The following is a 24,031-nucleotide window of genomic DNA, read 5'->3' as shown; positions in this document are numbered from 1 at the left end:
TCCGTAGCACTTATTAGGACACCCAAAAATTTGACCTGCCGTTGGCTTTTATGAACTTAAGCGGGAGGGATCACATATCCCCACGAATGGAGACGGGTGACCAGGTAAACGGTGTCACGCTGGTTGGCGATGAAATCAGGGCTGACGAGGAGTAAGTCATCAAAATATTGGATGATGGTGGAGCCACCAGGAGTTGACAATGTCGTTAACTGGGAGTGCAATGCCTGTGAGAAAAGGGTTGGAGAATGAATGCCGCCCTGTGGGAGCCTAGTCCAAGTGTATTGGTTGCCCTTAAATGTAAAGGCAAACAAGTATTGCGATTCAGGGGTGAGGGGTATCGCAAAAAAGGCATGTTGTAAATCAACAAGGGTGAAAATAGTCGCTTCCGGTGGGACATTACTAAGGATTGTAGCCGGGTTTGGGACAATAGGATGTAAGGGTTCCACGATCTGATTAATACGTCGGAGGTCTTGGACCAAACGCCATTCGAATGGTCTTCCTATCTTAGGAACTGGAGGAATCGAGGTGTTACAGGGCGATTGGCATGGTATCAAAATTCCCTGTTGAAGGAATGATTGAATCATAAGAACTAGGAGCAGGAGTAGGCCATCTGGCCCCTCGAGCCTGCTCCGCCATTCAATTAGATCATGGCTGATCTTTTGTGGACTCAGCTCCCATGACCGAGACTCCTTTTTCAGCCTCGGGGCGCAAAGGGTTCTGTGAAATCGAGGGCAAGGGCATGTGAGGTTTAGCTTTAATAACAACGGGAGGGACATTAGTGAGACCAACTTCGTGTTTGGAGGCCGCCCATAAATCTGCGGGTAGTTCAGAAGTCGTAGATTGGACTGAACGTTGGTGGCGCAGTGTGCCAATGAGGACAAATGGGCATTGAAAATATTCTAAAGTGCCTGCGGGTAGGGTTTGACTATCATTAAGGAAAGGATCAGCTTGTCCTCGTAGTGCAGCTGCCAGAAATCCCAAGGACTTGGCACTGTTGCCTTCGTTGACAGAAAGGGTCACGTGGGATGACACAAGTCTCGACTGACGCACAGACCGTGGGGTAAATCGACAAGAAAGGCAGACCCTTCTTTTCCCTTAGCGAGGCCAACAAAGGAAATGGATTGTAGAGAACCGATGGCGTCTTGGTAAATGCTTTCCATATCAGGCGAGCATCCTGTATGATCGTAGCAAAGAGTGACATGTGGACCGGGAATATCTAAGGGAGGTGAAAAGTGTGAGGGATCAAAATCAATCGACCACCACTGTGGAGTGTGAAAAGGGGAAAATTTTGAAGCTGGGCCTGCGGGATAGCTGATATAGTAATGCCGTTATCAAGGCAAACAATTTCCACCTGCAAGGGACACAGCAAATCACGTCCAGCCAGGTTGTCACCGAGGACGCGGGTAACCGTGAAAGGAATGCAACATTCCCTGCCCTCAAGTTGAACAGAGAGCGGATTCGTAAGCGGATAAACAGCATCTTCCCACATGAAACCAGCAAGTTCCACATGGTTATCAGAAAGGGGAAATCTCTGCTTCTGAAATAAAGTCCAGTCCAATGTAGAATAAGTAGCACCCGTGTCAATCAAAAAGGAAATGGGGGAGACTTCCGGTGTGCATCATGAAGTGCGTGAGCACACAGAGGCAGCTCCTGCCTAAGGTTGCAGAAAAGAGCTCTTTTTTTGGGCAGCACGGGTTGGAATTTCGATGAAAAGGTGTGGGTGAATGTTCAAGGAGTATTTTCTCCCAGGAATAGGATGTTTCTTGGTTATCAGACCCTCAGAAACAGTGCAAGATTTGTCTGAACAGCAACAAACAAAAGCCTCTGCAAGCATGCTAGCGGGGGAAGGGCCAGCTTATAGGTCTCAAGCTGACCTGAGGGCCTTTATGAAAGCTGAATTCTAGCAGCAGAGGGAAGAACTGTGAAAAGATCTCACCAAGGCCATTGAAGAAGCGGAGACGGACTTCCGGTAGCGGTGATGCGGAGCTAAGCCGCACGTTCAGTGGCTCCCACTATTTTCGGACTTTGGGGCTCTTTTAAGGGCTCGTAGTGGTGCTGTTTGGAATTTTCCCTGTGTGGGAACACTCCTTCTCAGATTCTCCACCGGTGGATGGCCTGGACTAGGAGTGGAGCGGTCAGAAAACCGGCTTTGGAGTTGCGGCTAGGCCGCACCGCAGCTCCCGCTACTTAAGGACTTTTGGGCCGATTTGAGGGCCCCAAACGCCGCTGTCTCGACGAATCCCGGTGGGGGAAGGTGTCTAGAGGAGCATTCCCCATAATTTATGGTGCTCACCCGGAGTGGGGCAAAGGAAAAGGCTGCAGCAGCTCCACAAGAAAAGCGGGGGAAGAAGGACAAAATGGCAGCCGGCGGAACACCCGAGGACTGGTGGAAGTGGGCGCAGGAGCAGCAAGCTGCTCTTCTGCGCTGTTTTGCAGAGCTGAAGGCTGAGTTGCTGGACTCACTGAATGCGACTACCAACAAGCTGCTTGGAGCTCAGGTGGCCCAGGAGGTGTCTATCCGGGAGTTGCAGCAGCAGGCCGCTGAGCGGGAGGAGGAGGCCGTGGTCCTCGTGGGGAAAGTGGAGTTGCACGAGGCACTTCACAAAAAGTGGCAAGACCGCTTGGAGGAGCTGGACGTTCGCACGAGGCGAAAGAATTTGAGGATCCTGGGCCTGGCGGAGGGGCTGGAGGGGTCGGATCTCCCGTGGTACGTGACCACGATGTTGAGCTCATTGATGGGAGCGGGGTCCTTCCATTTGCCCCTGGAGCTTGAGGGAGCTTGCACATTCTCCCTGTGTTTGCGTGGGTTTCACCCCCACAACTAAAGATGTGCAGGGTAGGTGGAAATAATGAATTGGGCACTCCAGATTTATTTAGGGGCAGCAGGGTAGCATGGTGGTTAGCATGAATGCTTCACAGCTCCAGGGTCCCAGGTTCGATTCTCGGCTGGGTCACTGTCTGTGTGGAGTCTGCACGTCCTCCCCCTGTGTGCGTGGGTTTCCTCCGGGTGCTCCGGTTTCCTCCCACAGTCCAAAGATGTGCGGGTTAGGTGGATTGGCCATGCTAAATTGCCCGTAGTGTCCTACAAAAAGTAAGGTTAAGGGGGGGGTTGTTGGGTTACGGGTATAGGGTGGACACGTGGGTTTGAGTAGGGTGATCATGGCTCGGCACAACATTGAGGGCCGAAGGGCCTGTTCTGTGCTGTACTGTTCTATGTTCTAGAGTGCTGGCCAGGAGGCCTAAGGCAAATGAACCAGCGGTGCTGGTGCGGTTCCATCGATTTAGTGACCGGGAGTGTGTGCTGCGCTGGGCCAAGAAAGAGAGGAGAAGCAAGTGGGAGAATTCGGTAGTGCGAATCTACCAGGACTGGAGTGCGGAGGTGGCTAAGCGGAGGGCCGGGTTCAACCGGACGAAGGCGGTGCTGCATGTCAAGCAGGTCAGATTTGGAATGCTGCAGCCTGCGCGTCTGTGGGTGACATAAAAGGACCGGCACCACTACTTCGAGTCCCCGGAGGAGGCGTGGGCCTTTGTACAGGCGGAGAAACTGGACTCGAACTAGGATCTGGGGACACACTTTGGCCGTTGCTGTTTTCGCTGTTGCTGTTCTTCAATTTTGACACGTGTTTTTTTTATGCTGCTTTTCTTTTTGCTCTGTGGGTGGGTTTGTCTGTTGGGTATGGGTGTGGGGTATGTGGGGAACGTTGGGGGTATGTTCTCTTCTGTACGGGGCTGGGGGTTGGGGTGAAACTGGATTTTGAGGAGCTGTGTCAGAAGGGTGGGGTGGGGCAGTGTGAAAGTGCGGGCTTTCCTCTGGTTGTCCGCGCTGCGGGGCAGGGGGGGCGGAGCTGGAGGTGGGGGCGTGGCCTCTACTGGTTTTCTTTCCCGCGCTGAAGCGGTGCCAAGGAGGTGTGGCAAGAGGGGGATGACCCCATGCCGGGAGGAGATGGGTTTTGACAGGAGCTGCCGGGTCAGCAGAAGTCAGCTGACTCACGGAAGTACCATGGAGGGTGCGTCGCGGCTAGGTGGGGTCCTAGCCTGGGGGGGTAGGGGGGAGATACCGGGTTGCTGCTGGAATGGCCAGGAAGGAGCTGGCGTGGGCCGGGGGGGTAGAGGAGAGGCGTTATCGCCGTGGGGAACGGGTCAGGCGGGGCGAGCTGGCCTGGGGCGAGCAGTCGATAAGCTATGGCTAGCCGGCGGGGGAGAGGGGCAGGTTGCTCTCTGATTCGGCTGATTACCTGGAACGTGAGGGGGCTGAATGGGCCGGTTAAGAGAACCAGGGTATTTTCTCATCTGAAAGGGCTGAAGGCGGACGTGGCTATGCTCCAGGAGACCCACTTGAAGGTGGCGGACCAGGTTCGTCTGAGGAAGGGGTGGGTGGGGCAGGTTTTTCACTCAGGATTGGACGCGAAGAACCGGGGGGTGGCGATCCTGGTGGGGAAGAGGGTGGCGTTCGAGGCGGCTGAGGTGGTGTCGGACAAGGAGGGCAGATATATTATGGTGAAGGGTAGGCTGCAGGGAGAGAAGGTGGTGCTGGTTAATGTATATGCCCCGAATTGGGATGATGCCGGCTTCATGAGGCGCTTGTTGGGCCGCATTCCGGACCTGGAGGCAGGGGGCCTGATCATGGGGGGAGACTTTAACACAGTGCTGGATCCCCCACTGGACCGGTCCAGTTCAAGGACGGGTAGGAGACCGGCGGCGGCCAGAGTGCTGAGGGGGTTTATGGACCAGATGGGAGGGGTGGATCCCTGGAGGTTTGGGAGGCCAAGAGCGCGGAAGTATTCCTTTTTCTCTCATGTCCATAGGGTCTATTCCCGAATAGATTTTTTCATCCTGAGCAGGGAATTGATCCCGAAGGTGCAGGATGCAGAGTATTCGGCCATAGCAATCTCAGACCATGCTCCGCACTGGGTTGATCTGGAGATGGGGGAGGCGCGGGACAAGCGCCCGCTCTGGCGCCTGGATGTGGGGCTGCTGGCTGATGAGGAGGTGTGTAGGAGGGTCCGGGGAAGTATTGAGGGGTATCTTGATACCAATGATATGGGGGAGGTCCGGGTGGGGATGGTCTGGGAGGCTCTGAAAGCAGTGATCCGGGGGGAGCTGATCTCCATCCGGGCCCATAGGGAAAGGAGGGAGAGGAAGGAGAGGGAGAGACTGGTGGGAGAGCTCCTGGATGTGGACAGGAGATACGCGGAGGCACCGGAGGAGGGGTTGCTGGGGGAACGGCGCAGTTTGCAGGCCAAATTTGACTTGTTGACCACCAGAAAGGCAGAGACACAGTGGAGGAGGTCGCAGGGCACGGTATATGAGTATGGGGAGAAGGCGAGCAGGATGTTGGCGCATCAGCTCCGCAGGCGAGATGCGGCTAGGGAAATCGGTGGAGTGACGGATAGGGGTGGGAATGTAGTGCAGAAGGGGACAGAAGTAAATGGGGTCTTTAGGGACTTCTACGAGGAACTGTACCAGTCAGAACCTCCGATGGGGAGAGGGGGGATGGAGAGCTTCATGAACAGGCTACGGTTCCCAAGGGTTCAAGAGGAGCTGGTAGAGGGGCTGGGGGCGCCGATAGAGTTGGAGGAGCTAGTCAGGGGGATTGGACAAATGCAGTCAGGTAAGGCGCCGGGGCCGGACTGGTACCCGGTGGAATTTTATAAAAAGTATGCGGATCTGGTGGGCCCCCTGTTGGTGCGAGCTTTCAATGAGGCATGGGAGGGGGGAGCTTTGCCCCCGACGATGTCGCGGGCACTGATCTCTCTGATCCTAAAGCGGGATAAGGACCCCTTGCAGTGTGGATCATACAGGCCTATCTCGCTCCTCAATGTTGACGCTAAGTTGCTGGTGAAGATCCTGGCCACCAGGATAGAGGACTGTGTGCCAGGGGTGATACATGGATACGTAATCAGACAGGATTTGTCAAGGGACGGCAGCTCAACACGAATGTGCGGAGGCTGATAAATGTTATTATGATGCCGGCAGTGGAGGGGGAGGCGGAGATAGTGGTGGCGCTGGATGCGGAGAAAGCGTTTGATAGAGTTGAGTGGGGGTACCTGTGGGAGGTGCTGGAGTGGTTCGGATTCGGGGAGGGATTCATCAATTGGGTGAGGCTGCTCTACGCGGCTCCGATGGCAGGGGATGGGGAGGGGGCAGCATGGAAACGGATGGAGAGGGCGTCCTGTGGAGATACAAGCCTGGGGACCCTGGTAACGGCGCCGTGGCCGCTCCCTCCTACGAGGTATACCACGAGTCCGGTGGTGGCGGCTACCTTCAAGATTTGGGGGCAGTGGAGGCGACATAGGGGAGAAGTGGGGGGCTCGATGGAGGCTCCGTTATGGGGGAACCATAGGCTCGTCCCCGGGAACATTGATGGGGGATTTCAGGGTTTGTACAGAGCGGGCATCAGACAGCTGAGGGACCTGTTTATTGATGGGAGGTTTGCGAGCCTGGGGGATTTGGAGGAGAAATTTGGGCTCCCCCCGGGGAACATGTTCAGGTATCTGCAGGTAAAGCCATTTGCTAGGCGGCAGGTGGAGGGATTCCCTTCGCTTCCTGCGAGGGGGGTGAGCGACAGGGCGCTTTCGGGGGTCTGGGTCGGAGAGGGGAAGATATCTGATATCTACAAGGTTATGCAGGAGGCGGAGGAGGCGTCAGTAGAGGAGCTGAAAGCTAAGTGGGAGGGGGAACTGAGGGAACAGATCGAGGACGGGACATGGGCTGATGCCCTGGAGAGGGTTAATTCTTCCTCCTCGTGTGCGCGGCTTAGCCTCATCCAATTCAAGGTGCTGCACCGGGCCCACATGACTGGGACAAGGATGAGTAGGTTCTTTGGGGGTGAAGACAGGTGTGTCAGGTGCTCGGGGAGTCCAGCGAACCATGCCCATATGTTCTGGGCTTGCCCGGCGCTGGAGGAGTTCTGGAAGGGGGTGGCGAGGACAGTGTCGAGGGTGGTGGGATCCAGGGTCAAGCCAGGATGGGGACTCGCGATTTATGGGGTTGGGGTGGAGCCGGGAGTGCAGGAGGCGAAAGAGGCCGGTGTGCTGGCCTTTGCATCCCTAGTAGCCCGGCTAAGGATCTTGCTACAATGGAAGGATGCGAGGCCCCCAAGCGTGGTTAAATGACATGGCGGGTTTCATTAAGCTAGAGAAGGTCAAATTCGCCCTGAGAGGGTCGGTACAAGGGTTCTTTAGGCGGTGGCAACCTTTTCTCGACTTTCTGGCTCAACGATAGGGCACGGGGACAGCAGCAGCAGCAACCCGGGGGGGGGGGGGGGGGGGGGGGGGGAAAGGGAAAAGGGGGGGGGGGGGGCGGACGATGACTATGTTTGTTAATTTAATTTAAATTATTTTGAAGTTCTTTTGTTGTTCATTGGGGTTGGGGGGGTGGGGGGATGTGATACATGCGTCGATACGGTCTGGGGGTGGTACGGTTATTATGGGTTATTTTGTTGCATTTCATTGTTTGTCGTTATGTTTTATATTTTCTGTAAAAAATTCCAATAAAAATTATATTTAGAAAAAAAGGAAATGGGCTAAGATGTAAATCTTAGCTGTGGGCTCATCAGAGTGGTCTGTTGAGAGGACCGGAAAGTTCGATTGGGCTAGTCAGTAGGGGTTGGAGGCAGTGAAGGGTGTCTTCCGACGGGGTTGAAATCTACCTCGTCGTCGGAGTGATGGGCAATCCCTAACGGAGTGGCCTGGCCGTTGACAGTTGTATTTATAAATTGTATGCGTGCTCATCCTCATGAGCATACCAAGCTGTGCAGTGGGTCACTATACTCTCTCATCTGGACTCTATCGGGTGTTTTAATAGCTGTGTCCAAGGGTCATTAATCTTTTGTAAGACTTTCTGCAGCTTTTAGATTTTGTTTTTAAACAGTGGTACTGTAAGGGTTAATGTTCCGCTGCCAGCATGGAACACAGACACAGAGCGATCGGGCGCAGGCTCAGAAGTTATTAAATTTTGCAGCTGGTGAGCTCGTATTTGAGACAGTTCTATAAACATTCCATTATCAATGCGATGTATTACCGCTCCTAATTTGCAGAGTGTCTGTCTGCCTAATAGCGTCAGGTGTCGCTAGTTGCGGTACATCCTTCCTGAGGGCTATGAATAGCACACATTTTAAGTCAATTTCCAATGATTGATTTTATAGGCATTGGCTATTCTTAGAGACGTATATTTTTTCTTTGTCAATTCAGAAGAGGTCAACTGTCTGCTGAAATGGTTAATGTTTCCTGCAGAATCTAAGGGGCGGAGAACTTGGCGTGATGCCATTTACGTCTTTTCACGTAATCTAAAAACTTATTCATATTCAATTACTTTTATTCGCAAAGGCACTGTTGAAGGCACTTTCTTTCTTTTAAACTGATATAGTGTGAACTAAACAATTTAGAAGAGATAAAGCTTGGGAACATTCGCAAGAGGAAATATGAATGTTTTACCCTTGGTTTAAAAACAATTCAAGTACGCATTTTGCTGTCCTTCAGAAGAACCAATTATTATCATAATAAGGCCAGGACAACATACCAAGCAGTATTTAGTTTATATTATCTGACCTACTTAATTTTGCTCAAAAGCAGTGTTAAAATATAGTCAATATTCCCAGCATGCTTCTAAATTGGTAACTCATTAACTTCCCTTCCACAATTCCCTTCTTGTGGATCTTTTGATCAACACCCTTTAGTAAATGATCATGTCCTCCGTAGAGAAGGGTGGTTTATAATGTATGGAGAACGGACGTATGACAGTTCCCTGTGTGTTATGAGCCTGGCAGCAAGGAGGCAAGGCGGCTAGGGCTGTTCTCCCGTGTCAGTATAACATTGCAAGGGGGAGGCTGGACTTGGGGTGGTTGCACTGACAGAGCGGGGAGTGCGGGACACAGGGGAGATCTAGGGGTCAAACCCTCCTCTTCCTCAGTGTCGCCTGAAAAGGAAAATATCGACATGCAACTGGGAGGATCCTCATTTCGTTTAATCTTATGGGCTAACCCTATGTGCCTATTGGTTGGAGATTTTTTATTTTTGCTTTGTTGTTTATGCTTTCTATCCCAAAGTTCACATACCAATTTTAAAGTCTCCCAATTTTTTACTTTACCATCCACACAATCATCAATCCCTTTCCTGCGGGCGTTATCTCTCCAACTCATTAATAGCGATTGTCTGTGGCGTTTAGAGGACTGTTTTTTCAATTCTGAAATTAAAGCTTTCCATTTGAAGGCCGTTTTTTCCCCAAATCGCTTTTTCTGCATCAATGCAATTGTCAAAGTTCCAAGTTCCATGTGTCACCTAGTGGCCAGATATTGTTATCTAATTTATTGTTTAAAGCTGCTGATAATATACGAAAATTACATTCTTGAGAAGGGGTTTCTGAACACATAAAGAAATACTGTGTTCCTGGCAAAAAATGTGAAAACAGTTCCTGGTACCAAAATCAAATCACAGGGACCCTGACCCAAACTTAATCACAGGGTCCCTGACCCAAACTTAATCACAGGGTCCCACACCCAAACTTATTCACTGGGTCCCTGACCCAAACTTATTCACAGGGTCCCTGACCCAAACTTATTCACTGGGTCCCTAACCCAAACTTAATTACAGAGTCCCTGACCCAAACTTATTCACAGGGTCCCTGACCCAAACTTATTCACATGGTCCCTGACCCAAACTTAATCACAGGGTCCCTGACCCAAACTTATTCACAGGGTCCCTGACCCAAACTTATTCACAGGCTCCCTGACCCAAACTTAATCTCAGGGTCCCTGAGCCAAACTTATTCACAGGGTCCCTGAGCCAAACTTATTCACAGGGTCCCTGACCCAAACTTAATCACAGGGTCCCTGACCCAAACTTAATCACAGGGTCTCTGACCCAAACTTATTCACAGGGTCTCTGACCCAAACTTAATCACAGGGTCCCTGATCCCAACTTAATCACAGGGTCCCTGAGCCAAACTTATTCACAGGGTCCCTGACCCAAACTTAATCACAGGGTCCCTGACCCAAACTTATTCACAGGGTCTCTGACCCAAACTTATTCACTGGGTCCCTGACCCAAACTTATTCACAGGGTCCCTGACCCAAACTTATTCACTGGGTCCCTGACCCAAACTTATTCACAGGGTCCCTGACCCAAACTTATTCACTGGGTCCCTGACCCAAACTTAATCACAGGGTCCCTGACCCAAACTTAATCACAGGGTCCCTGACCCAAACTTATTCACAGGGTCCCTGACCCAAACTTAATCACAGGGTCCCTGACCCAAACTTAATCACAGGGTCCCTGACCCAAACGTATTCACAGGGTCCCTGACCCCAACTTATTCACAGGGTCCCTGACCCAAACTTAATCACAGGGTCCCTGACCCAAACTTAATCACAGGGTCCCTGACCCAAACTTATTCACAGGGTCCCTGACCCAAACTTATTCACAGGGTCCCTGACCCAAACTTATTCACAGGGTCCCTGACCCAAACTTATTCACAGGGTCCCTGACCCAAACTTATTCACAGGGTCTCTGACCCAAACTTATTCACAGGGTCCCTGACCCAAACTTATTCACAGGGTCCCTGACCCAAACTTATTCACTGGGTCCCTGACCCAAACTTAATCACAGTGTCCCTGACCCAAACTTAATCACAGGGTCCCTGACCCAAACTTAATCACAGGGTCCCTGACCCAAACTTAATCACAGGGTCCCTGACCCAAACTTAATCACAGAGTCCCTGACCCAAACTTAATCACAGGCTCCCTGACCCAAACTTATTCACAGGGTCCCGGACCCAAACTTAATCACAGGGTCCCTGACCCAAACTTAATCACAGGGTCCCTGACCCAAACTTATTCACAGGGTCCCTGAGCCAAACTTAATCACAGGGTCCCTGACCCAAACTTAATCACAGGGTCCCTGACCCAAACTTATTCACAGGGACCCTGACCCAAACTTAATCACAGGGTCCCTGACCCAAACTTATTCACAGGGGCCCTAACCCAAACTTAATCACAGGGTCACTGACCCAAACTTATTCACAGGGTCCCTGACCCAAACTTATTCACAGGGTCCCTGACCCAAACTTATTCACAGGGTCACTGACCCAAACTTATTCACAGGGTCCCTGAGCCAAACTTATTCACAGGGTCCCTGACCCAAACTTATTCACAGGGTCACTGACCCAAACTTAATCACAGGGACCCTGACCCAAACTTAATCACAGGGTCCCTGACCCAAACTTATTCACAGGGTCCCTGACCCAAACTTAATCACAGGGTCCCTGACCCAAACTTAATCACAGGGTCCCTGACCCAAACTTATTCACAGGGTCCCTGACCCAAACTTATTCACAGGGTCCCTGACCCAAACTTATTCACAGGGTCCCTGACCCAAACTTAATCACAGGGTCCCTGACCCAAACTTATTCACAGGGTCCCTGACCCAAACTTAATCACAGGGTCCCTGACCCAAACTTATTCACTGGGTCCCTGAGCTAAACTTAAACCTGTATAAACCTGATCCGGATTTGAAAACAAGAGCAGGAGGTCCCTGACCTAATGTTAACTACAATCGGGTCCCTGACCCTAAGCTCTCTACTCACAGTCAAATTTAGATTCGAGAACCGTCACCTGTTAGTTTCCTCCGTCAGGGACGAGGGGTCGCACCACAGATCCGAGAGAGAGAGACCAAGGTGAATCATACCTTGTGCCGGCGTCCGTCTCTTCCCTCCCGGTCGTGGCTCGATCACTTCTTCAGTCCCCCATGGAATTCACTTCAGGGTTTTGGTTTTTGCTTGTAGAAGCAATGTAGAAGTCAATATTTTTCCCGATTTTGGACTGTGATAGAAAGATTCAACAACGCTCGTTAAGAAAACATAACAAAGCTTTATTTACGAATTACAACTGCATGCAGAAATGGCTGAAACTTGAAGTCAGAGAGCAGTCAGCAAAACTGCTGTTTCCTTCCCAAATTCGCGCTTTCACAGAGAATCAGCTCAGTATTTATACATTATCAGAATCAGGATTACGTGACTACAGCTTGGTCAGGAATTCAATCAGAAGTACAAACATAAGCAATATTATAAAACAGGCGTCATCTTGCTGACCTTTCAGGACTCTATGTCTCATACCATTATCTTGTCCTTTGATCGTATGTTTAAGAATCGGAGGAGACTTGTTCTGACCCTATCTTGTCGCATTTAGACTGCTTTGGGTTATGACGAGTTAGTCTTATCAGAATTTGCGGAGCCCAGGCCTTTCGGAACAGCTTGACTTTCTCTGATCTTATTCAGGCTTTAGGTCATGCAAAGTCAGCTTTTCCTACATTGTACCCAGTAGTTGACCAGTTTTCCCATCAGGCTATTATTTACTTCGTACAACATCACACAGCTAGCTCACTTGCATGGCAGATCTTGATAGCATTTTCTAATTTCAGGTCCTCCTCCCTCAATAAGGGCAGCACAGTAGCATTGTGGATAGCACAATTGCTTCACAGCTGCAGGGTCCCAGGTTCAATTTAGGCTTGGGTCACTTCCTGTGGGGAGTCTGCACAGCCTCCCTGTGTCTGCGTGGGTTTCCTCCGGGTGCTCCGGTTTCCTCCCACAGTCCAAAGATGCGCAGGTTAGGTGGATTGGCCATGATAAATTGCCCTTAGTGTCCAAAATTGCCCTTAGTGTTGGGTGGGGTTATTGGGTTATGGGGATAGGGTGGAAGTGTGGGCTTGGGTAGGGTGCTCTTTCCAGGAGCCGGTGCAGACTTGATGGGCCGAGTGGCCTTCTTCGGCACTGTAAATTCTATGAATAACCTCTCACATACTTTCCATTCGATACACTGAATACTATTTGCTCATGGATCATCAAAGAGTATAGAGTACTAAAATTGCATGACTGCACATTCAACAGCAAGTCATAAACAAAAGAGTCAACAGATTTCCCTGATTTTTTGATACGCGTATGAACCACGCAATAGATAACATTCAAATGTTTCATTTTTCTTTGGGGAGCAATGCCGATCAAAGTACTGTACTACTGCATTGAAGCTTTTGCTTTCGCCTTCTCTGTCGATGGCAACGGTATTGTATATTTCTAGTGCTTGAGGACCTGCCTCCGTGAGCAGCAATGCAGGCTGTGTTTGCAGGCCAAGGGCTGTAACATGAGACCATAAGTCACAGGAGCAGAATTAGGCCACTCGGGCCATCGAGTCTGATCCGCCATTCAATCATGGCTGATATTTTTCTCATCCCCAGTCTCCAGCCTTCTACCCATAACTTAGAGGTCACCACGCTAGCACAATGGTTAACACAGTTGCTTCATAGCTCCAGGGTCCCAGGTTCGATTCCCAGCTTGGGACACTGTCTCTGCGGAGTCTGCTTGTTCTCCCTGTGTTTGCGTGGGTTTCCTCTGGGTGCTCCGATTTCCTCCCACAGTCCAAAGATGTGCAGGTTAGGTGGATTGGCCATGACAAATTGCCCTTAGTGTCACAAACAGGTTTGGTGGGGTTACTGGGTTACGGGGCTAGGGTGGAGGCATGGGCTTAAGTGGGCTGCTCTTTCCAAGGGCTGGTGCAGACCCAATGGGCCGAATGACCTCCCTCTGCTCTGTGCCACCACACTCCTCCTCTCACTCGCTCTGCCCCTTCCTCTCTCTTTTTGCCCCTCTTCCTCTCTCACTGCCCCTTATCTCCCCTTCTTGCTCCCCTTCCTCCTCCTTTCCATCTCTGACCCTCCTACTCCTCCTCTCTCAATGCCCCCTCTGCCCCTACTCCTCTCATTAACTTTGACCCTCATCCTCTCCCACTATCTGCCGCTCCTCCTTTATCTCTAGCCTCCTCCTCTCACTCACGCTGCTGCTCCTCCTCTCTCTCTATGTCCCCCCTCCGCTCTCTCTCTCCCTCATTCTCTCTCTCCCCATTCAAATCCTGCCATGGCAGATGGTGAAATTTGAATTCAATAAAAATAAAAATCTGGAATTAAAAGTCGAATGATGACCATTGTCGATTGTTGTAAAAGCCCATCTGGTTCACTAATGTCTTTCAGGGAAGGAAATTTCTACCTGTTCCTCTCTCACTGCTCCTCCTCTCTAACTGCCCCCCTCCTTTCTCTATAATCCCCCTATTCTCTCCACCATCATCTGCTCCCTCTGCCACTCCTCTCTATGCCTCTCTCATCCTCTCTGTCCCACCTTCTCTATATCCCCTTTCTTTCTGTCTTAATGCTACTCCTCCTCTCTATTGCGCTCTCTGCCCCAACCTCTCCCACTGCCCCTCCTCCCTCTCCCTCTTTCTCGCTGTCCCTTTCCACTCTATATGCCCCACCTCCTTCCTTGCTGTCCCCCTCTTCTCTATCTCTCTGCCTCTCCTCTCTCTCTGTCCCTAATCCTTTCTCTCTCACTCTGCCACTTCTCTATTCTATGGAGCTTTTCCCAGGCGATTTAACTGACACATTTATTTCTCAAACTTTTATTGTGGTCAGTATGTTCGTTTTAATTTTTCTTCAGTCTTGCAGCATTTTAATTTTTCTCCACAGTCGTGAAGTTTTAGGTTTCTCCATTCACTGCCACCATGTTGTACACTCAGTCTTGGATACCATTTGTAATGTCTTAATGAAGTCCTGAAAGTCGAAAGTAGGTTGACCATATGTATTTATTAACTACAAGAACCCTGTACATATATAAAGTAAACCTGTCTCCATGTGGCACAGTAGTTAGCACTGCTGCCTCACAGGGCCAGGGACCCGGGTTCAATTCTGGCCTTGGGTGACTGTCTGTATGGAGTTTGCACTTTCTCCCCATGTCTGCTTGGGTTCCTCCGGGTGCTCCGGTTTTCTTCCACAGTCCAAAGATGTGCAGGTTAGATGGAGTTATGGGGATAGGGTGGGGAAGGGGCTTGGGTGGGATTCTCTTTAGGAAGGACAGTGCAGACTCGGTGGGTCTTTCTGCCCAGTAGGCACTCTGTGATTGCTTGTACACATGTCCCTGCCCAACACTGGACTGACTCCTTGGTATGGGTGATGTGTTCTCTTAAATTACTGTTTGGGTGGAACTCTACCCAATCACATGTTAACCCCTTGTGTTCCAGAATCTTATGCTCTGATTTTTGCACCATGTTCTGATGCCTCTTTTCCCATTCCTCCAGGTCCTGGGAAGGCATGTGCGTGACTTTGTGAATGGTTTGGACAATCTACACGAGTATTTGCGTTTCAGCTACCCCAAGGTTCAGCCTCCAACCTTTTTCTGTCAAGAGGAATCAGCAACAGGAGTCACCCTTCACTATAGGTACTGTATACACGTGGCGAACCTTATACTAATAATCTTTATTAGTGTCACCAGTAGGCTTACATTAATATTGCAATGAAGTTACCTTGAGAATCCCTTAGTCGCCACGCTCAGCCACCTTCGGGAGAATTCAGAATGTCCAATTCACCTAACAAACACGCCTTTCAGGACTTGCAGGAGGAAACCGGAAGACCCGGTGGAAACCCACGCAGCCACAGGAAGAACATTTAAACTCCGCACAGACAGTGACCCAAGCCGGGAATCGAACCTGCATCCCTAGCGTTATGAAGCAACAGTGCTAATCACTGTGCTACTGTGCCGCCTATGTGTATAGAGGGAGGTGACGGGCCAGTGAGATATTGGATAACTGAGTAAAGTCAGTCCACATCAGGGTCAGAGTGTCAGCACCCTCTCCACTGTCTGACGAGGTCTGGGTTCAAGTGCTACTGCAGGAATTGGGCACCAAAATCAAGGTTGATGCTCCAGTGAAGTGTTGAGAGGGAGCCAACTTTAAGGGCATTTAAGTGGTCACTGGATAGACATATGGATGAAAATGGAATAGTGTAGGTCAGATAGGCTTCAGATAGGCTTCAGATGGTTTAACAGGTCGGCGCAACATCGAGGGCCGAAGGGCCCGTACTGCGCTGTAATGTTCTATGTTCTATGTTCCAGTAAGGGAAAGGCCTAGCTCTATTTGCTCGGGTCAATCTGAAAGATCCCATGACACAATCTTGAACATAGCACTGTTGCCTCACAGCGTCAGGGTCCCAGGTTCAATTATGGCCTTGGGGAATAGAGTTTGCATATCTCCCCATATCTGTGTGAGTTTCCTCTGGGTTCTCCAGTTTCCTCCCAGAGTTCAGAGATGTGTAGCCCAGGTGGACTGACCATGCTAAAGTGCCCCTTAGTATTCAGGAATGTGCAAGTAAAGTTAAGGTTTTACGGGGATAGGGGGGAGTGGATGGGGGAGTGGGCCTAGGTATAGTGCTCTTTCAGAGGGTCAGTGCAGACTTATCATAGATTATCATAGAATTTACAGTGCAGAAGGAGGCCATTCGGCCCATCGAGTCTGCACCGGCTCCTGGAAAGAGCATCCTACCAAATGTCAACACCTCCACCCTATCCCCATAACCCAGTAACCCCACCTAACACTAAGGGCAATTTTGGACACTAAGGGCAATTTATCATGGCCAATCCACCTAACCTGCACATCTTTGGACTGTGGGAGGAAACCGGAGCACCCGGAGGAAACCCACGCACACACGGGGAGGATGTGCAGACTCCACACAGACAGTGACCCAAGCCAGAATCGAACCTGGACCCTGGAGCTGTGAAGCAATTGTGCTATCCACAATGCTACCGTGCTGCCCTTGATGGGCCGAATGGTCTCCTACTGCATTGGATTCTATGGATTCTATGATTTTATAAGAAAAGGGTAGTTCTCCCAAGGGTCCGAAACAATATTTATCCCTCAATCAACATCACAATAAACAGATTATCTGGGCATTGCCATATTGCTGTTTTTGGGATCTTGTTGTGCACAAATTGGGGCAGCACGGTAGCATGGTGGTTAGCATAAATGCTTCACAGCTCCAGGGTCCCAGGTTCGATTCCCAGCTGGGTCACTGTCTGTGTGGAGTCTGCACGTCCTCCCCGTGTGTGTGTGGGTTTCCTCTGAGTGCTCCGGTTTCCTCCCACAGTCCAAAGATGTGCGGGTTAGGTGGATTGGCCATGCTAAATTGCCCGTAGTGTCCTAAAAAGTAAGGTTAAGGGGGGGGTTATTGGGTTACGGGTATAGGGTGGATACGTGGGTTTGAGTAGGGTGATCATGGCTCGGCACAACATCGAGGGCCGAAGGGCCTGTTCTGTGCTGTACTGTTCTATGTTCTATGTTCTATGTTTCCTTAAGTACAACAGGAACTATACTTTTAAAACTACTTGAAAGACTGTAAAATGCTTTTGAACAGTGCTGCAGCAATATAATTATTTGCTCTGACAGGAGCAAGCGGAAAGGTTATCTTCATTATGCCATGGGTCAGCTCCGACAGATGGGGAAGCAATTCTACGACACCGATATTCATGTGGAGGTGCTGTCTGAGCAGTTAGTGGGTGACTACTCACATGTCACCATGAGGTAAGAGACCAGTGGGGAAACGACTGCGAGGGAAGCTGACAATCTGAAACACACACCCAAGCTTCAGAGTAGAAAAGGTACAGCTAGATCAATCTCCAATGATCTCTAGCGGCGAGTGTGCATGACAATCAAAACAGCACCTGATGCTGAGAATATGCGACAATCACAATCGCACACATACAGTGCTGAGTGTACATGGCAATCATAACATTACACAGTGCTTAGTGTGCACTACAATCACAACTACACACAATGCTGAGTGTTGTCATGTGAGAGTACCTTTAAGAAATGGATGTTTATAAAATAGCTGCAGGGGTTGTACCCTCAAGAAATGGGTGTTTATCAGTTACAGAGAATGAGTGGCTGTCTGTCTGCTTTTACTTTTGTTTTGGGCTGTTTGCTTCAGGGTGTGTTTTAGTTTTGTTTTTGATTTGGAGAAGCTGAAGTCACAGCAAGATGTGTACGAATCGCTGCAAGCTAAAAAATGTTCATTCGGTGATCAGGGTAAAAGAAAAGGAGAGAGAAGAAAGAAACAAAGAAAGAAGAACCCCAGCAGGACAAAAAGAAAGAGAAAGGGGGGTACAGATCAGGGAAAAAGAAAAAGAGAGAGAGGAAAGGGAAAAAGAGAGAGAGGAAAGGGAAAAAAAGAGAGTCTGAACTTTAGAAAATGGGCATGAAACATGACAGTCAGTTAAAATTGCCGGACATAAAGGAAAACGTACAGTTGGAGTATCGTGATGAAGATAGTGAGAAAGAGCGCCATCGTCGAAGGCTTGGTGGGGATCTATTTAAATATGTCCAAGTATTGCCAAGATTTGATGAGAAGTAGGTAGAAGCCCTTTTCATTTCATTTGAGAAGGTGGCTAAACAAATGAAATGGCCACCGGACATGTGGGTATTACTGATTCAAACAAAGCTGGTAGGTAGGGCTTGTGAGATGAATTATGTGCTAAGAACGTCAAACAGAAGGAAAACTCACCGCGTGTGTCATGTGAATATGCTTAAAAGGTACTTTGAAAGGGAAGGAGAGAAAAAGGAGGAGATTTTGATGATTCTAACTCAAAGTGACAAACCAAATCCAGATGACTTTGAATTTTACATACCTCAAATTAAATTGGAAAATGAGGATGTTCATAAAAATTGGGATAAATTGTTGAGTTACCTTCAAGAGGAAAAACGGACTGACCTGAAAGAGTTATTGATATCACATGGGGATGTTTGTGGAGATAAATTGGGAAGCACTAAAATGGCTATACACAATGCAGATGTGGGAAATGCTCTTCCAATCAAACAACATCCAATAAAGAACAAAGAACAAAGAAAAGTACAGCACAGGAACAGGCCCTTCGGCCCTCCCAGCCTGTGCCGACCATGCTGCCCGACTAAACTAAATTCTTCGACACTTCCTGGGTCCGTATCCCTCTATTCCCATCCTATTCATGTATTTTTCAAGATGCCCCTTAAATGTCACTATCGTCCCTGCTTCCACCTCCTCCGGCAGCGAGTTCCAGGTACCCACTAGCCTCTGTGTAAAAAACCTGCCTCGTACACCTCCTCTAAACCTTGCCCCTCGCACCTCAAACCTATCCTCCCTAGTAATTGACCCCTCTACCCTAGGGAAAAGCCTCTGACTATCCACTCTGTCTATGCCAGTCATAATTTTGTAGACCTCTATCAGGTCGTCCCTCAACCTCCGCCGTTCCAGTGAGAACAAACCGAGTTTATTCAACCGCTCCTCATAGCTAATGCCAGGCAACATCCTGGAAAGTCTGTTCTGCACCCTCTCTGAAGCCTGGTAGTGTGGCGACCAGAATTGAACACTATACTCCAAGTGTGGCCCAACTAAGGTTCTATACAGCTGCAACATGACTTGCCAATTCTTATACTCAATGCCCCGGTCAATGAAGGCAAGCATGCCACATGCCTTCTTGACTACCTTCTCCACCTGTGTTGCCCCTTTCAGTGACCTGTGGACCGGTGCACCTAGACCTCTCTGGCTTTCAATACTCTTGAGGGTTCTACCATTCACTGTATATTCCCTACCTGCATTAAACCTTCCAAAATGCATTACCTCACATTTGTCTAAATTAAACTCTATCTGCCATCTCTCCGCCCAAATCTCCAAACGATCTAAATCTTACTGTATCCTCTGACAGTCCTCATCGCTATCCGCAATTCCACCAACCATTGTGTCGAGTGCAAACTTACTAATCAGACCAGTTACATTTTTCTCCAAATCATTTATATATACTACGTACAGCAAAGGTCCAAGCACTGATCCCTGCGGAACACCACTAGTCACAGCCTCCAATTAGAAAAGCACCCTTCCATTGCTACTCTGTGCCTTCTATGACCTAGCCAGTTCTGTATCCACCTTGCCAGCTCACCCCTAATCCCGTGTGACTTCACCTTTTGTACCAGTCTACCATGAGGGACCTTGCCAAAGGCCTTACTCAAGTCCATATAGACAACATCCATACAGACTTAATCCTTTAAACGTGGCATAGTTTAACAAAGAGATTGAAAGTATGCTTAAAAATGGCATAATTGAAGTGGGTTGCAGCCAATGGAGCTCCCCCATAGTGATGGTACCAAAACCAGATGGTATTTAATGGTTGTGTGTGGACTATAGAAAGGTTAGTGCAGTTACAAGAACGGACTCCTATCCTATCCCACGTTTGGAGGTTTGCATTGAGAAGGTGGGACAATCAGCTGTTATTTCCAAACTGGATTTACTTGAAGATTACTGGCAGGTACCTTTATCCGAAAGGGCGAAGGTGATTTCAGCTTTTGTGACTCCAGATGGTATATACCAATTCAAAGTTATGCCATTTGGCATGAAAAACGCCCCAGCCACATTTCAACGGTTAACTAACAAAGTCGTTTCAGGATTACCCAATTGTGCGGTATACATCTACAATCTGGTCATTTTCAGCCAGAAATGGAAAGAACATTTAAAACATCTGATGGAGTTACTCGATCAACTTCAAGAGGCGGGTTTGATGGTAAACCTAGCCAAAAGTGAATTTGGAAAAGCCCAAGTCAGTTTCTTTGGCCATATAATCGGATAGGTTCGAATTGTCCCAAGGGATGTGAAAACAAAAGTTATTGGGGAGTTTCCAATACCCTCGACACGAAGGGGAATAATGCGATTTCTTCTCATGAGTGGATTCTACTGGAAATTTGTGCCAGATTTTAGCAGTGTGGTTGCTCCACTGATGGACTTGCTCAAGAAGCGTAGCAAATTTAAGTGAGCAGCAGAATGTCAACAGGCATTTGCCTGCCTGAAGGCTGTGTTAACCACTGCTCCTGTGTTAGCCATCCCAAATTATACAAAATCATTCAAAGTGGCTGTTGATGCGAGTGATGTGGGCGTAGGTGTGAGCTGATGTGAGTGATGTGGATGTAGTTGTGAGCTGATGTGAGTGATGTGGGCGTAGGTGTGAGCTGATGTGAGTGATGTGGGAGTAGGTGTGAGCTGATGCGAGTGATGTGGGTGTAGGTGTGAGCTGATGTGAGTGATGTGGGCGTAGGTGTGAGCTGATGTGAGTGATGTGGGAGTAGGTGTGAGCTGATGCGAGTGATGTAGGTGTAGGTGTGAGCTGATGTGAGTGATGTGGGAGTAGGTGTGAGCTGATGTGAGTGATGTGGGAGTAGGTGTGAGCTGATGCGAGTGATGTGGGCGTAGGTGTGAGCTGATGTGAGTGATGTGGGAGTAGGTGTGAGCTGATGCGAGTGATGTGGGTGTAGATGGGGTGCTTCTACAAGGCGATGATGGCGGACAAGAGTGGCCTATTGGGTTATTTTTCAAAGAAATTCTCACAAAAAGAAGTATTCAATGATTGAGAAGGAGACTTTGAGCTTGGTGCTGGCTTTGCAACATTTTCATATTTATATGACCAGCAATCCGTCTGACACAATTATCGATACTGATCATAACCCATTGACTTTTTTGGATCATTTTCGGAATAACAATACAAGACTGTTTTGATGGTGTTTATTGTTACAGCCATTTTATTTAAAAATATGACATGTGGCAGGATGAGAAAACGTGATAGCCGATGCTTAGTCACGGATGTGGTAAAAAGAAGCTGGTTCGGTGGACGAAGAAGAACTAAAATGGACTATGTTATTATTAAATGTTTGCATGTTTTGTTTTGTTAAAAACAAAACGTATATTCACTGTCAATATTTCTTAAAGGAAAGTATAAAGGTTAAAAATGAAACCATCTTGAAGTTGATGGTTTATTTTTTTGTCTTGGGGGGAGGTGTCATGTGAGACTACCTTTAAGAAAAGGGTGTTAATAAAATAGCTGTAATGGTTGTACCTTTAAGAAATGGGTGTTTATCAGTGATGTCAGAGTGTGGATGGAACTGGGCTGTCTGTCTGCTTTTACTTTCACTTTGGGCTGTTTGCTACAGGGTGTGTTTTAGTTTCATTTTTGATTTGGAGAAGCTGCAGTCACAGCAAGATGTGTATGAATCTCTGCAAGCTAAGGAATGTTCATTTGGTGATTTCAAACTGGTAACTGCTCTCAGTAGAGAATTTAAACCTGCTGTCCTTCTGTAAAAAGGGTTTTTGCCTTCTGGATGTCTTATAGAGTACTGTATTCTTTGAGGGGGGGGGGGGTGTATTTGAATTGATGGTAGCTAAGATGTTTACTGTGGATTTATAAAGTGTTAACTAGATTTCATGAATAAACATTGTTTTAATTTAAAAGTACTTTAACACTCTGTTGCACCACGCCTGTAAAGTAGGCCCGTGTGCTCCCCATAACTAACATCTATTTAAAGTTGTGGGTCAAGTGAACTCCATGATACACTTTAGGGTTCCCTAAACACTGGCCCATAACAGTGTACACTACAATCACAACAACACAGTGCTTAATGTGCACTACAGTCACAACAGCACAGAGTGCTGAGTGTACACCACAATCACAATACACAGTGCTTAGTGTGCACTACAATCACAACAACACAGTGCTGAGTGCACACCACAATCACAACAATATACAGTGCTGAGTGTACACTATAACCATGCAACACTGTGCATAGTGTGCACTACAATCACAGTAACACAGTGCTGAGTGTGCACCACAATCACAACACCCATGCTTAGTGTGCACTACAATCACAACAATACACAGTGCTGAGTGTACGCTACAGTCACAACAACACACGGTGCTTAGTGTGCACTACAATCGCAACAGCATAGAGTGCTGAGTGTACACTACAATTACAACAGAGTGCTAAGTATACACTACAATCACAACAATATACAGTGCTGAGTGTACACTATAATCACGCAACACAGTGCATAGTGTGCGCTACAATCACAGTAACACAGAGCTGAGTGTGCACCACAATCACAACACACATGCTTAGTGTGCACTACAATCACAACAATACACAGTGCTGAGTGTACGCTACAGTCACAACAACACACACTGCTTACTGTGCACTACAATCACACCAATACACAGTGCTGAGTGTACGCTACAGTCACAACAACACACACTGCTTACTGTGCACTACAATCACACCAATACACAGTGCTGAGTGTACGCTACAGTCACAACAACACACACTGCTTACTGTGCACTACAATCACACCAATACACAGTGCTGAGTGTACGCTACAGTCACAACACACACTGCTTACTGTGCACTACAATCGCAACAGCAGAGAGTGCTGAGTGTACACTACAATTACAACACAGCGCTGAGTATACACTGCAATCCCAAAAATACACAGTGCTGAGTGTACGCTACAGTCACAACAACACACGGTGCTGATTGCACACTCCAATCACAACAACGCAGTGCTGAGTGCACACGACAATCAGAACTATAACACACAGTGCTGAGTGTACACCAGAATCACAACAGCACACGGTACTGAGTGTACACTACACTCACAATAGCACACAGTGCTGAGCATACACCACAATCACATCAGCATCCGTGCTGAACATACACGTGAAGTGGGAGACAGCCTGAGTGAGGCAGCCAGAGTGGGATTGAAACTTGATAATTTGGAGCAGTGTGGTAATTCGGTGCAGAGTGGGAGGAGGTGCTTTTTCCCTTTTTGTTTTGGTTTCTTTCTTCTTGCTTTTTACTTAGGAATTTGCAGTGAGAGATCCAGAGAGCATCCTGGGAAGGTACATGATAGAAAGACCTACCTCGGATAACAATAATAATCTTTATTATTATCACAAGTAGGCTAATATTAACACTACAATAAAGTTACTGTGAAAAGCCCCTAGTCACCACATTCCAGCGCCTGTTCAGGTACACAAAGGGAGAAATCAGAATGCCCAGTTCACTAACAAGCACGTCTTTCGGGACTTGTGGAAGGAAACTGGAGCACCCGGAGGAAACCCACGCGATAAGTAAAGGTAAGAGTTTCATAAATGTTCTTAAATAATTTAATTGGTGATAGAACTGTTGGTTAGTGAGAGGTGGGAGATCCGTGACACTTCCAGTTGGAACTGCAGTTGGATGCACTTAGAAACATGAAGGTGGAGGAAAGCATAAACAGGAGTTTTAATGATGTGGTGACACCCAATGTGCAGGCAGATAGATGGGTGACTGCGAGAAGGAGCAGGCAGTGCAGGAATCCCTTGTGGTCGTCCCCGTCTCTAAACA

At 48.5% G+C, this 24,031-nt stretch overlaps 1 protein-coding gene across 1 annotated transcript in view; it reads left to right on the top strand.

Moving 5' to 3' along the window:
* LOC119965012 (soluble guanylate cyclase 88E-like) overlaps positions 1 to 24,031 on the top strand; it is a 678,135-nt gene that overhangs the window by 141,801 nt on the left and 512,303 nt on the right. The window contains exons 3-4 of the mRNA XM_038795212.1: positions 15,110 to 15,249; positions 17,249 to 17,383. Of these exons, the coding sequence (XP_038651140.1) occupies positions 15,110 to 15,249; positions 17,249 to 17,383 (275 nt within the window). The remainder of the gene's footprint in view (positions 1 to 15,109; positions 15,250 to 17,248; positions 17,384 to 24,031) is intronic.

This window comes from Scyliorhinus canicula, chromosome 4 (genome assembly GCF_902713615.1).
Source record: "Scyliorhinus canicula chromosome 4, sScyCan1.1, whole genome shotgun sequence".
In the NCBI taxonomy this organism is placed as follows: domain Eukaryota; kingdom Metazoa; phylum Chordata; class Chondrichthyes; order Carcharhiniformes; family Scyliorhinidae; genus Scyliorhinus; species Scyliorhinus canicula.
This window is presented reverse-complemented; position numbering and strand designations above follow the sequence as displayed.